General features: G+C 57.0%; 1 protein-coding gene across 11 annotated transcripts in view; it reads right to left on the bottom strand.

The window, feature by feature from the left end:
* SCRIB (scribble planar cell polarity protein) overlaps positions 1-12319 on the bottom strand; it is a 129340-nt gene that overhangs the window by 13784 nt on the left and 103237 nt on the right. For 7 of the 11 annotated variants that reach the window (XM_056483033.1, XM_056483034.1, XM_056483032.1 and 4 more), the window contains 7 exons: positions 11604-11831; positions 10550-10663; positions 8471-8518; positions 7374-7539; positions 4712-4880; positions 1826-1915; positions 693-869 (listed from right to left, as the gene is read on the bottom strand). In XM_056483033.1, coding sequence (XP_056339008.1) covers positions 693-869; positions 1826-1915; positions 4712-4880; positions 7374-7539; positions 8471-8518; positions 10550-10663; positions 11604-11831 — 992 coding nt within the window. The remainder of the gene's footprint in view (positions 1-692; positions 870-1825; positions 1916-4711; positions 4881-7373; positions 7540-8470; positions 8519-10549; positions 10664-11603; positions 11832-12319) is intronic. The other 4 variants (XM_056483041.1, XM_056483039.1, XM_056483043.1 and 1 more) reach the window with 1 other exon arrangement.

Raw genomic sequence — 12319 nt, forward strand, 5'->3', positions numbered from 1 at the left:
GTGGATAAGAATGGGAATGGCCTGATCCTGGCTGCAGCACCATTTCCAGCCCAGCAACACTGGAAATACGAAATTCCATTTCTCATTCTGGATGTGCAACCTTGCAGCTTCAGTGACTGCATCCCACATGGGCTAGGAATAAACCTTGCAGCTTCAGTGACTGCATCCCACATGGGTTAGGAATAAGGTGGGAATGGTGTGCTGAGGGAAGGACACACCCAGCACAGCAGCCAGCTGTGCTCCTGTTCACTGTGCCTCCCACGAGCTCTCATTGTGTCCAGGACTGTGCAGGCCCTGGGGGCACCTGGAAGCCTCCCCCTGCCCTGGGCTGACAGTGCTCTGCTTCAACAGATCCACACAACTCCCTCTACACCTGGCTTTGAAAGGGTCCCCTGTTCCCTGGTTTTATTCTCTTTACACCCCAGACACACCAGAGCTCCCCTGCTCTGTGAAAGGGTCCCCTGTTCCCTGGTTTTGCCCTCCTGTTCCTTGCTTTTATTCTCTTTATACCCCACACACACCAGAGCTGCCCTGGCCTGTTAAAGGGTCCTTATCCCCTGGTTTAACCCCTCACACCCCGCAGCTCCCTGCCCATCCCCGGGCCCTGGCTCACCCTGTTAAAGGGTCCTTATTCCCTGGTTTAACCCCTCACACCCCGCACCCCGGAGGTCCCTGCCCAGGCCCTGGCTCACCGTGCTGCCCTCCACATGGCGCGTTTCTCCGCCTCCAGGGCCCGGCGCTCGGCTGGGGACAGCTCCTTGTCCCTGTCCCTGTCCTGGGGCAGCAGCTCGGGGCTCTGCACGCGCAGCCGCTCCTGCTGCCGCCGCTCGGCCTTGGCCGTGCGCACCGGGGCCGGGCCGGGGTCGGGCCTGTGGGGAGAGAGGGACAGGGGACACAGGGCTCATCTCACTGCCAGCAGGGCCAGCTCAGAGCCTGCAGGGCCAGCATGGCTCATGTCACTGCCTGTGGGGCCAGCAGAGCCAGCTCAGAGCCTGTGGGGCCAGCATGGCCTATCTCACTGCCTACAGGGCCAGCTCAGAGCCTGCGGGGCCAGCAGGGCCAGCATGGCTCATCTCACTGCCAGCAGGGCCAGCACAGAGCCTGTGGGCCAGCATGGCTCATCTCACTGCCAGCAGGGCCAGCATAGAGCCTGCAGGGCCAGCATGGCTCATCTCACTGCCTACAGGGCCAGCTCAGAGCCTGTGGGGCCAGCAGGGCCAGCTCAGAGCCTGCGGGGCCAGCATGGCTCATCTCGCTGCCAGCAGGGCCAGCATAGAGCCTGTGGGCCAGCATGGCTCATCTCGCTGCCAGCAGGGCCAGCTCAGTGCCAGCCGTGTGCACTGGGGCCAGGCCAGGGTCAGGCAGGGGAGGGGGGACCCTGTGGGGAGAGAAGGGAGAGGAGAGTGGGGACAGAGGGACAGCAGGGCTCATATGGCTCATCCCACTGCCTGCAGGGCTCATGTCACTCCCAGCAGGGCCAGCTCACGGCTCAGAGCCACCTCTTGTCACTCACTGCCCGGTGCCACCCCCACGGCTGCCGTGGCACAGATCACAGGACACAGATCACAGAACACAGGACACAGAGCACAGATCACAAATTACTGAACACAGGACACAGAACACTGGGAAGTTTGTTGTGAGGAGTTTCTGCCTGGACAGGGCTGGAACTGTCCTGAGCAACCCCCCAGGGCAGGGGCTGAAATCAGACAGTCCTTGCAACCCGACCCCTCCGGGATTGAGTGAATGTGGCTCTGATCTGCCTCCCCTCTTCCCCCAAACCATTCCTCTGCAGCTAAAACAGGAGGGATTCTCCAGCCCCACTCACCCTGACATGGAGTTGGTTCTGTGCTCAGACTTGATCCCCTCCTCCAGGGAATTCCTCTGTGAGCTGCTGTTCTCACTGAGCTCCAAGGGCCTGGGAGAGAAAGGAAGAGAACAGCCCTGAGAGCTGCAGCAGCACAGAGAGCACACCCAGCAGGGACTGAGAATGTCCTGGGGAACAGAACAGCCTGAGAGCTGCAGCAGCACAGAGAGCACACCCAGCAAGGACTGGGACAGGTCTGGGGAACAGAACAGCCTGAGAGCTGCAGCAGCACAGAGAGCACACCCAGCAGGGACTGGGACAGGTCTGGGGAACAGAACAGCCCTGAGAGCTGCAGCAGCACAGAGAGCACACCCAGCAGGGACTGGGACAGGTCTGGGGAACAGAACAGCCTGAGAGCTGCAGCAGCACAGAGAGCACACCCAGCAGGGACTGGGAATGTCCTGGGGAACAGAACAGCCTGAGAGCTGCAGCAGCACAGAGAGCACACCCAGCAGGGACTGGGACAGGTCTGGGGAACAGAACAGCCCTGAGAGCTGCAGCAGCACAGGGAGCACACCCAGCAGGGACTGGGACAGGTCTGGGGAACAGAACAGCCTGAGAGCTGCAGCAGCACAGAGAGCACACCCAGCAGGGACTGGGAATGTCCTGGGGAACAGAACAGCCTGAGAGCTGCAGCAGCACAGAGAGCACACCCAGCAGGGACTGGGACAGGTCCTGGGGAACAGAACAGCCCTGAGAGCTGCAGCAGCACAGAGAGCACACCCAGCAGGGACTGGGACAGGTCTGGGGAACAGAACAGCCTGAGAGCTGCAGCAGCACAGAGAGCACACCCAGCAGGGACTGGGACAGGTCTGGGGAACAGAACAGCCCTGAGAGCTGCAGCAGCACAGAGAGCACACCCAGCAGGGACTGGGACAGGTCTGGGGAACAGAACAGCCTGAGAGCTGCAGCAGCACAGAGAGCACACCCAGCAGGGACTGGGAATGTCCTGGGGAACAGAACAGCCCTGAGAGCTGCAGCAGCACAGAGAGCACACCCAGCAGGGACTGGGACAGGTCTGGGGAACAGAACAGCCCTGAGAGCTGCAGCAGCACAGGGAGCACACCCAGCAGGGACTGGGACAGGTCTGGGGAACAGAACAGCCTGAGAGCTGCAGCAGCACAGAGAGCACACCCAGCAGGGACTGGGAATGTCCTGGGGAACAGAACAGCCCAGCAGAGACTGGGACAGGTCCTGGGGCAGCAGCAGCTGCTGCAGGTGAGGCACAGCCCCCAGGGCACTGCTCTGAGCTCTCTGTGGCCATCTCTGCATGTCCATGCGAGTGCCAGAGCTCATTCCCTGCTGCTGGAGCCAGCCAGAACTAACACATTCACTCACACTCAGCTTTTCCTCAGTTTTTCTAATAAAAATTTTTGTTTGGATTTCTTTTTCTCTGAATCTCACTCTTCAGTCCTCACACTTGGCTTTGTTAGATGTGGCACAAATTCCAAACAGAGGTGCCCAAGAGAGATTCACCTGGTCCTGATTTTACACCTCCATCAACAGATAAATTAGATTATTACCAGTTCTTCCACACCATGGGCTATGGAGCTGCTCTGAGGGCTGGAACCCGGCTGGGAGAGCTGGGGCTGTTCAGTTTATAGTGACACCCAGCCCTGCTTTTTACTGCTCAAGTTTATTTTAATTAATTAGTTTAACTAGCTGAAATTAATTTATTAATTAAATTGATTGAAATAAATAAATAAATCAAATTAACTTAAATTAAATGAATGAATAAATAACATTAACTGAAATAAAATAAATAAATAAATGAAATTAACTTAATTAAATAAATTAATTAATTAAATTAACTGAAACGAATGAATAACATTAACTGAAATAAATAAATTTAACTTTAATTAATTAATTAAATTAATTAAATTAACTGAAATAAATTAATAAAATTAACTGAAATAAAATAAATAAATTAAAAAAAAAATAACTGATTTAATTTTAGTTTCTCCTCCAGCATGAGAAAGATTATTTCAAGAAACACAGCTTCAGTCTCCTGCACTGCCTCCCCTGCACTCAAGCATGAATAACAAGCAACTGAAAGCATCTGCTGGATCCTGTTCCTCAGCATCCCGTGTCTCAGAATGAAAACAGGAGGGGTAGAAGTGGGAACTCCCAGAGAGCCAAGGAGCTGTGTGGGGCTGCCCTCCTCCCTGGAGCTGCCCCAGCCCAGCAGGGACAGGGAAGGTCTCAGGACATCGTTGTGGGAGAAGTTTCCTGGCAGAAACACGAGAGAAATGAGGTTCCAGGTGCCAGGGTGGGCTCTGCACTGTCAAAGTGCCTGTGCAGAGGACAGTCTGCCCCAAAGACTCCAAAGACAGGTGAGAACTTCAGCTTTACTCTGGTCCCCTCCTGCTTTACCTGCAGCCTTTGGGAACCCTCTTCTCCTTCCTCACTTCTACACCCAAGAATTAGGAAAAACCAGCCAGGTAACCTGGGGGCCGAGTTCCAGAGAACTGGGAAACAGAAGGCTAAAAACCCCAAACCTGTTTTACCATCACTTTATCATTCAGCTTACCTTGAAGCATCAGTCTCTAAAAAAAACCATCTCTACATAAGAGAGTGAGCTGGAAAACTTGGCCTTTCCTAAAAATCTACCTCTCTACATAAGAGAGTGAGCTGGAAAACTTGGCCTTTCCTGTGCTGAAGAAGAACACTTCCCTGGGAGTTGCTGAAGAAAAAACTCCCCTGGGAGTTGCTGTAGATTAACCCTCCCCTGGGAATTAATTGCTGACCATTAACCTCCCCTGGGAATTAATTGCTGACCATTAACCCTCCCCTGGGAGCTGCTGGGACAGCCCTGGGGGCACAGGGCTCCCTCTGCTCCTGCCTTACCGAGCTGCTGCAGCGTGGCTGCTCCTTCCATTCAGCCTCTCCACCTTGTACTCAACGCCCTCGATGATGATGCTGGACTGCAGAGCCTCGGGCACCTTCCTCAGCTCCTCCTCCTCCTCCTCAGGCTCCTCCTCCAGCAGCAGGGCTCGCTGCTGCTGCAGCTTTCGGGCTGCAGGGGAGAGAGGAGCTGGTTACAGCACAGCCAGCCACTGACCCCCAGGATGGCAGCTCTGGGCATTTCCTTACACTGACCCTCCCAGTATGGGTTCAGGATTTCACACTGACCCCCCAGGATGGGTTCAGGATTTCACACTGACCCCCCCAGGATGGGTTCAGGATTTCACACTGACCCCCCCAGGATGGGCTCAGGATTTCACACTGAGCCAGAGATGGGCTCAGGATTTCACACTGACCCCCCAGGATGGGTTCAGGATTTCACACTGACCCCCCAGGATGGGTTCAGGATTTCACACTGACCCCCCCAGGATGGGCTCAGGATTTCACACTGACCCCCCAGGATGGGTTCAGGATTTCACACTGACCCCCCAGGATGGGTTCAGGATTTCACACTGACCCTCCCAGTATGGGTTCAGGATTTCACACTGACCCCCCCAGGATGGGCTCAGGATTTCACACTGAGCCAGAGATGGGTTCAGGATTTCACACTGACCCCCCCAGGATGGGTTCAGGATTTCACACTGACCCTCCCGGATGGGCTCAGGATTTCACACTGACCCCCCCAGGATGGGTTCAGGATTTCACACTGAGCCAGAGATGGGCTCAGGATTTCACACTGACCCCCCAGGATGGGTTCAGGATTTCACACTGACCCCCCAGGATGGGTTCAGGATTTCACACTGAGCCAGAGATGGGTTCAGGATTTCACACTGACCCCCCAGGATGGGTTCAGGATTTCACACTGACCCCCCCAGGATGGGTTCAGGATTTCACACTGACCCCCCCAGGATGGGTTCAGGATTTCACACTGACCCCCCAGGATGGGTTCAGGATTTCACACTGACCCCCCCAGGATGGGCTCAGGATTTCACACTGACCCCCCCAGGATGGGCTCAGGATTTCACACTGACCCCCCAGGATGGGTTCAGGATTTCACACTGAGCCAGAGATGGGTTCAGGATTTCACACTGACTCCCCAGGATGGGTTCAGGATTTCACACTGACCCCCCAGGATGGGTTCAGGATTTCACACTGACCCAGGGATGGGTTCAGGATTTCACACTGACTCCCCAGGATGGGTTCAGGATTTCACACTGACCCCCCAGGATGGGCTCAGGATTTCACACTGACCCCCCAGGATGGGCTCAGGATTTCATACTGACCTTCCAGGATGGGTTCAGGATTTCACACTGACCCCCCCAGGATGGGCTCAGGATTTCACACTGACCCCCCAGGATGGGCTCAGGATTTCACACTGACCCCCCAGGATGGGTTCAGGATTTCACACTGACCCCCCAGGATGGGTTCAGGATTTCACACTGAGCCAGAGATGGGCTCAGGATTTCACACTGACCCCCCAGGATGGGTTCAGGATTTCACACTGACCCCCCAGGATGGGTTCAGGATTTCACACTGAGCCAGAGATGGGTTCAGGATTTCACACTGACTCCCCAGGATGGGTTCAGGATTTCACACTGACCCCCCAGGATGGGTTCAGGATTTCACACTGACCCAGGGATGGGTTCAGGATTTCACACTGACCCAGGGATGGGCTCAGGATTTCACACTGCCCCCCCACATTGTCACCTCTGGACAGAATTTCACACTGCCCCCACACTGGCACCTCTGGGCAGGATTTTTCACTCAGGCTCAGGCCTGGGGCCAGGTCTGGGCAAGGTTTTATTAATAAATAATTTTATCTGGCTGCAGGAGCTGAGTGCACACTCACACTCTGCTGATGCTGCCACACTGGGAGGTGCTGGTGACTCTCCCAAGGGCTACAGGAGGGTCCAGACAGGCTGGAGCATTGGGCAACCACTAATGGCAAGAAATTTAACCAGAGCAAACGCCAGGTGCCACAGCTGGGACAGCAGAATGCCAGGCACAGGGATGACTGGAGAGGAGTGGCTGCAGAGTTCAGTAAAATGCTTTTTCCATTTCACATTGCCCCTTATCACCGCCTAAAACAGCTGTGAGAGCTGGGATTGCTCAGCCTGGGGGTGAGAAGGGAATTTCCTGCAGCTTTCAGTGCCCAGAGGGTGTCCAGGAGACCCAGAGAGGGGCTTGGGACAGCCTGGAGTGCAGCACAGGGCAATGCCAAGGGCAGTGTGAGGTGGGGCACTGGCAGGAACCCACCCAAAGAGGGTGGCAAAGGTGACACAGAGCAGCTGTGGCTTCCCCCTGGAGTGTCCCAGGCCAGGCTGGACAGGGCCTGGAGCCCCTGCCCCAGTGCAAGGTGTCCTTACCTGTGGCAGGGCTGGGACTGAGTGGGCTTAGGAATCCCTGCAACCCCAAATTCTGTGATTCCAGGACACAGGACACCCTGAAACTGCAGCACTTCCACAGCCCAAAGAACCAGTGGAGCTCCAGAGAGTTCCTCAACATTCACTTCAGATGATTCCCAGGCCTGACAAAAACCACCCAGGGGCTTCTGGAAGTGCATTTCCACTGAACAGGACACACTTCAGTGCCTGCATGCCTGTACCTTCCTCCTCCTTCATCTTCTTCAGGTCATCCTCCCCCACCAGGGACACGCGCTTGGGGGGTTTGTCCAGGTGCTGCTGCTTCACCTCCACCTCGAAATACTTCTGCCTCTCTCGGAAGGACCTTTGCTCAGGGCTGTGCTGGGTGCTGGGGCTGAGGGAGGTGACCTGCAAGAGACAGCAGTGACCAGTGAGCACCCAGGGACAGCAGTGACCACCCAGCCACAGCACTGACCACTGACCACCCAGGGACAGGACTGACCACTGATCACCAGCCACAGCACTGACCAGTGCCCACTGCAAACTGCTCAGGGCTGTGCTGGGTGCCAGGGCTGAGGGAGGTGACCTGTGAGAGACAGCAGTGACCAGTGAGCACCCAGGGAAAGGACTGACCACCCATGCAAACCACTGCCCAGTGCCCAGTGCAAACTGCTCAGGGCTGTGCTGGGTGCTGGGGCTGAGGGAGGTGACCTGTGAGAGACAGCAGTGACCAGTGACCACCCAGCCACAGCACTGACCACTGCCCATCCAGCCACAGCACTGCCCACTGCCCACTGCCCATCCAGCCACAGCACTGACCACTGCCCACTGCCCACTGCCCACTGCCCATCCAGCCACAGCACTGACCATTGATCACTGCCCACTGCCCACCCAGCCACAGCACTGCCCACTGCCCATCCAGCCACAGCACTGACCACTGCCCACTGCCCACCCAGCCACAGCACTGCCCACTGCCCACTGCCCACCCAGCCACAGCACTGACCACTGCCCACTGCCCACCCAGCCACAGCACTGCCCACTGCCCACTGCCCACTGCCCATCCAGCCACAGCACTGACCACTGCCCACTGCCCACTGCCCACCCAGTCACAGCACTGACCACTGCCCACTGCCCACCCAGCCACAGCACTGACCATTGATCACTGCCCACTGCCCACCCAGCCACAGCACTGACCACTGCCCACTGCCCACCCAGTCACAGCACTGACCACGAGCCATGGGCACCCTCCCCATGTCCCCCCAAGCCTTGCTCTGCCCAAAACCCTCCTCCTCCTCCTCCCCAGCCCCCCATGACCCCATCTCCCACCCCCAGCTCTCACCTCCGAGGCCGTTCTGGTGTTTTCTGTGCTGCTCTGCCCAGACAATTCCTAGGAACAGAAACAAGCATGTCCCAAAGGAAAGTCTCCAGCCACTCCCCAGCCACGTGTCCCCAGGGCCAGAGGAGCTGACACAGACTCTGAAACTGCCCCAGAACTCACAGATTTAACAAGGCTTAGCCATGGTCAGGAATGAGGGTTTGTGTCAAACAGAACCAGGTGTGACAACTTCTGAAAGGGCACAAAGTGAAAACTGTGGGGAGCAGGCACAGAACAGGAGCAGGGGCTGAGCTGGAGCTGGGGGCCACAGGAGCTGCTGGGAGCTCACTCACACTCTGCTCACACCAAAGACAAAAACACCCAAAATTTACTTTAAAGAAGCAGAGATGCCACGAGAAAGAATGAAATCTGTGTTTACTGGGATGAATAACAGAATATGGGACGAACAGAACTACAGGGGAAGGAAACTGATCCCCAAAATCCATCAGTGAACCAGGAATCCATTCAGAATTCAGAACTGCAGTGGATCTGCCTGAGCGGCCTCCCACAGCTCTGGGGGCACTTGAACAAGGCTCTGAGATCCAAGGTGGGATTCCTGGGGGTGTCCTGAGCTGGACTCCACGATCCTTGTGGGTCCCTTCCAGCTCAGGAGCTTCCAGGGTTCTGGGATCCTGATCCCAGGTGCCCTGTTTGTATGGGGGACTCAGGCAATAACCCCCAGAGCCTCACCCAGCCTGGACTGCTCCAGGATTCAGATGGGGGGAAAAGGAAGAGAGCTCCAAGGAACATCAAAATCTATTAAAAATGTCTTAGCACAGGTTTAGCCTGGCCCTGGAGTCTGGAATTTCAGTTCCTTTGCATGAGAACAGCAGTTGTACACCAGTATCCCAGTTACTGGGGGGAACAACAATGCTGGGGGATCCTGTGAGCTGCCAGGACCTGACTCAGCCAGGACTCTGCCAGGACCTAGAACAGCCAGGGCTCTGCCAGGACCTGATTCAGCCAGGGCTCTGCCAGGACCTGGAACAGCCAGGGCTCTGCCAGGACCTGACTTAGCCAGGACTCTGCCAGGACCTGGAACAGCCACGGCTCTGCCAGGACCTGACCAGCCAGGGCTCTGCCAGGACCTGACCAGCCAGGGCTCTGCTAGGACCTGGAACAGCCAGGGCTCTGCCAGGACCTGACCAGCCAGGGCTCTGCCAGGACCTGGAACAGCCACGGCTCTGCCAGGACCTGACCAGCCAGGGCTCTGCCAGGACCTAGAACAGCCACGGCTCTGCCAGGTGCAGCATCTGCAGCTTCCAGGGGAAATCAGCACGTCCCTGTGACCTGAGCAGGGGCTGGCACAGGGGCACACCTGTGCAGGAGTTACCTGTGTGCCCAGCAGGGGCTGGCACTGGGGCACACCTGTGCAGGAGTTACCTGTGTGCCCAGCAGGGGCTGGCACAGGGGCACACACCTGTGCAGGAGTTACCTGTGTCCCCAGCAGGGGCTGGCACTGGGGCACACCTGTGCAGGAGTTACCTGTGTGCCCAGCAGGGGCTGGCACTGGGGCACACCTGAGCAGGTATTACCTGTGTGCCCAGCAGGGGCTGGCACTGGGGCACACACCTGTGCAGGAGTTACCTGTGTGCCCAGCAGGGGCTGGCACTGGGGCACACCTGAGCAGGTATTACCTGTGTGCCCAGCAGGGGCTGGCACAGGGGCACACACCTGTGCAGGAGTTACCTGTGTCCCCAGCAGGGGCTGGCACTGGGGCACACCTGTGCAGGAGTTACCTGTGTGCCCAGCAGGGGCTGGCACTGGGGCACACCTGAGCAGGTATTACCTGTGTGCCCAGCAGGGGCTGGCACTGGGGCACACACCTGTGCAGGAGTTACCTGTGTGCCCAGCAGGGGCTGGCACTGGGGCACACCTGAGCAGGTATTACCTGTGTGCCCAGCAGGGGCTGGCACTGGGGCACACCTGTGCAGGTATTACCTGTGTGCCCAGCAGGGGCTGGCACAGGGGCACACACCTGTGCAGGAGTTACCTGTGTCCCCAGCAGGGGCTGGCACTGGGGCACACCTGTGCAGGAGTTACCTGTGTGCCCAGCAGGGGCTGGCACTGGGGCACTGCTGCAAAGGTCTTGTAGGCCTGTTTGACGTTGACGGGCACCTCGTCAGGGGAGGGCGGTGACGGCGGCCGCGGCTTCGGCTGCAGGGACAGACAGAGGGAAAGGTGAGCACAGGTGGGACAAACAGCCAAACTGCTGGGGCACAGAGCCTGAGCACGGGGCACGGGGAGGAACGTGGAGGGAATGTGTGAGGAATGTCAGGGAACGTTGTGTGGGGCTGGTGTGGCCAGAAATGTGGATTCTGTGTATCCCAGAAATGTGCATTCTGTCCCCATCTGCTGCAGCCGGGTGGGGCAGTGACCCTGATCTCCTGGCACACATTATCTGCTCATGGGTCATCTTTAAACCAGCTGGGCAATCATCTTTATCTTCCCACAGCCCATCCTCCCTCCAGGAGATATCTCCTGTTCATGGCCAGTGAGTCCCAGGGCATGACTGATAAAATTCCATCATCCCACTGGGAGATGCTCCAGCCAGGGGAGGAGCCAAGCCTTTCCTACCCAGATAAAAACTGAGATTTGGGACACCAAGGAACCTTCTTTCCACTGGATTCCAGAGGAAAACCAGACCTTTCCACATCATCCCTGGAGCTTCAGAGGAAACTGCACCTTCTCCAGGAGCACTGCTCCAGCTGAACCACATCTGCCACTGCAGGAGGATGCAGCCACCATTGAATGGGACTGTGCCAACACCCTGACTGACTGACGGGTGTCAGCTTGGATTCTGACTGGCAGGGCTGGGATTGTTCTGTGTAATACTGCATTTCTATTTTAATTTTCCTAGTAAAGAACTGCTATTCCTAATTCCCATATCTCTTCCTGAGAGCCCCTTAATTTCAAAATTATAATAATAATTTGGAGGGAGGGGGTTTACATTCTCCATTTCAAAGAGAGGCTCTGCCTTTACTGGCAGACACCTGTCCCTATAACCAGGACAGAGGGTGTCAGAATCACCCCTGGGGGGTGTCAGAGTCACCCTCTGGAGGGTGTCCTGCCCCACACCCAGCACACACACACTTACAGAGCTGTGGATCCTGAGGCCGGGCTCGTGCTGCTGGAAGGGGTTGGGGCTGTTGTTGTTGCCCTGCTGGAAGGGGTTGGGGCTGTTGTTGCTGCCCTGCTGGAAGGGGTTGGGGCTGTTGTTGCTGCCCTGCTGGAAGGGGTTGGGGCTGTTGTCCCCCTGCTCTGCCCTGGGACACGCTGCACTCGCTCGCAGGCGGGACAGGGGCTGGATCACACCAGGCTTGGTCTGCTCAGAGCCAGGAGAGGAGGGGAGAGCAGGAGGGGAGGACAGGAGAGGGAGGAGAGAACAGGAGGGGAGGAGAGAACAGGAGAGAGAGAGAACAGGAGAGGAGGAGAGCGAGAGAGAGAGAGAGAAAGGAGCAGTTAGGGCAGTGAGTGTCTGCCATGCAGGTGAATACACAAACCCATGCAAACCCATGTAAATCCATGCAAATCCATGCAAATCTATGCAAATCCAGGCACCCTCAGTTCTTTCCTGGCTGGGAGAGTCTCAGAGCGCTCTCAGACACCCAGCCAGGAAGGGTCACACAGCTCCAGGGGTCACAGGGAAGGACTAAAGGAAGCACTAGCAGCAGCTGCAGGGGTCTGCAGGGCATGGTAAGTGCTGGGAGAACGTGAGCACCAGGGATGGGAGCAGGGAATTCCGTCAGGAATGGGGACTGGCAGCAGCTGGGGTGGCAGTGATCAGACTGAGGCAGAGCTCTGCAGTCACTG

This window comes from Oenanthe melanoleuca, chromosome 2 (genome assembly GCF_029582105.1).
Source record: "Oenanthe melanoleuca isolate GR-GAL-2019-014 chromosome 2, OMel1.0, whole genome shotgun sequence".
NCBI classification, from domain to species: domain Eukaryota; kingdom Metazoa; phylum Chordata; class Aves; order Passeriformes; family Muscicapidae; genus Oenanthe; species Oenanthe melanoleuca.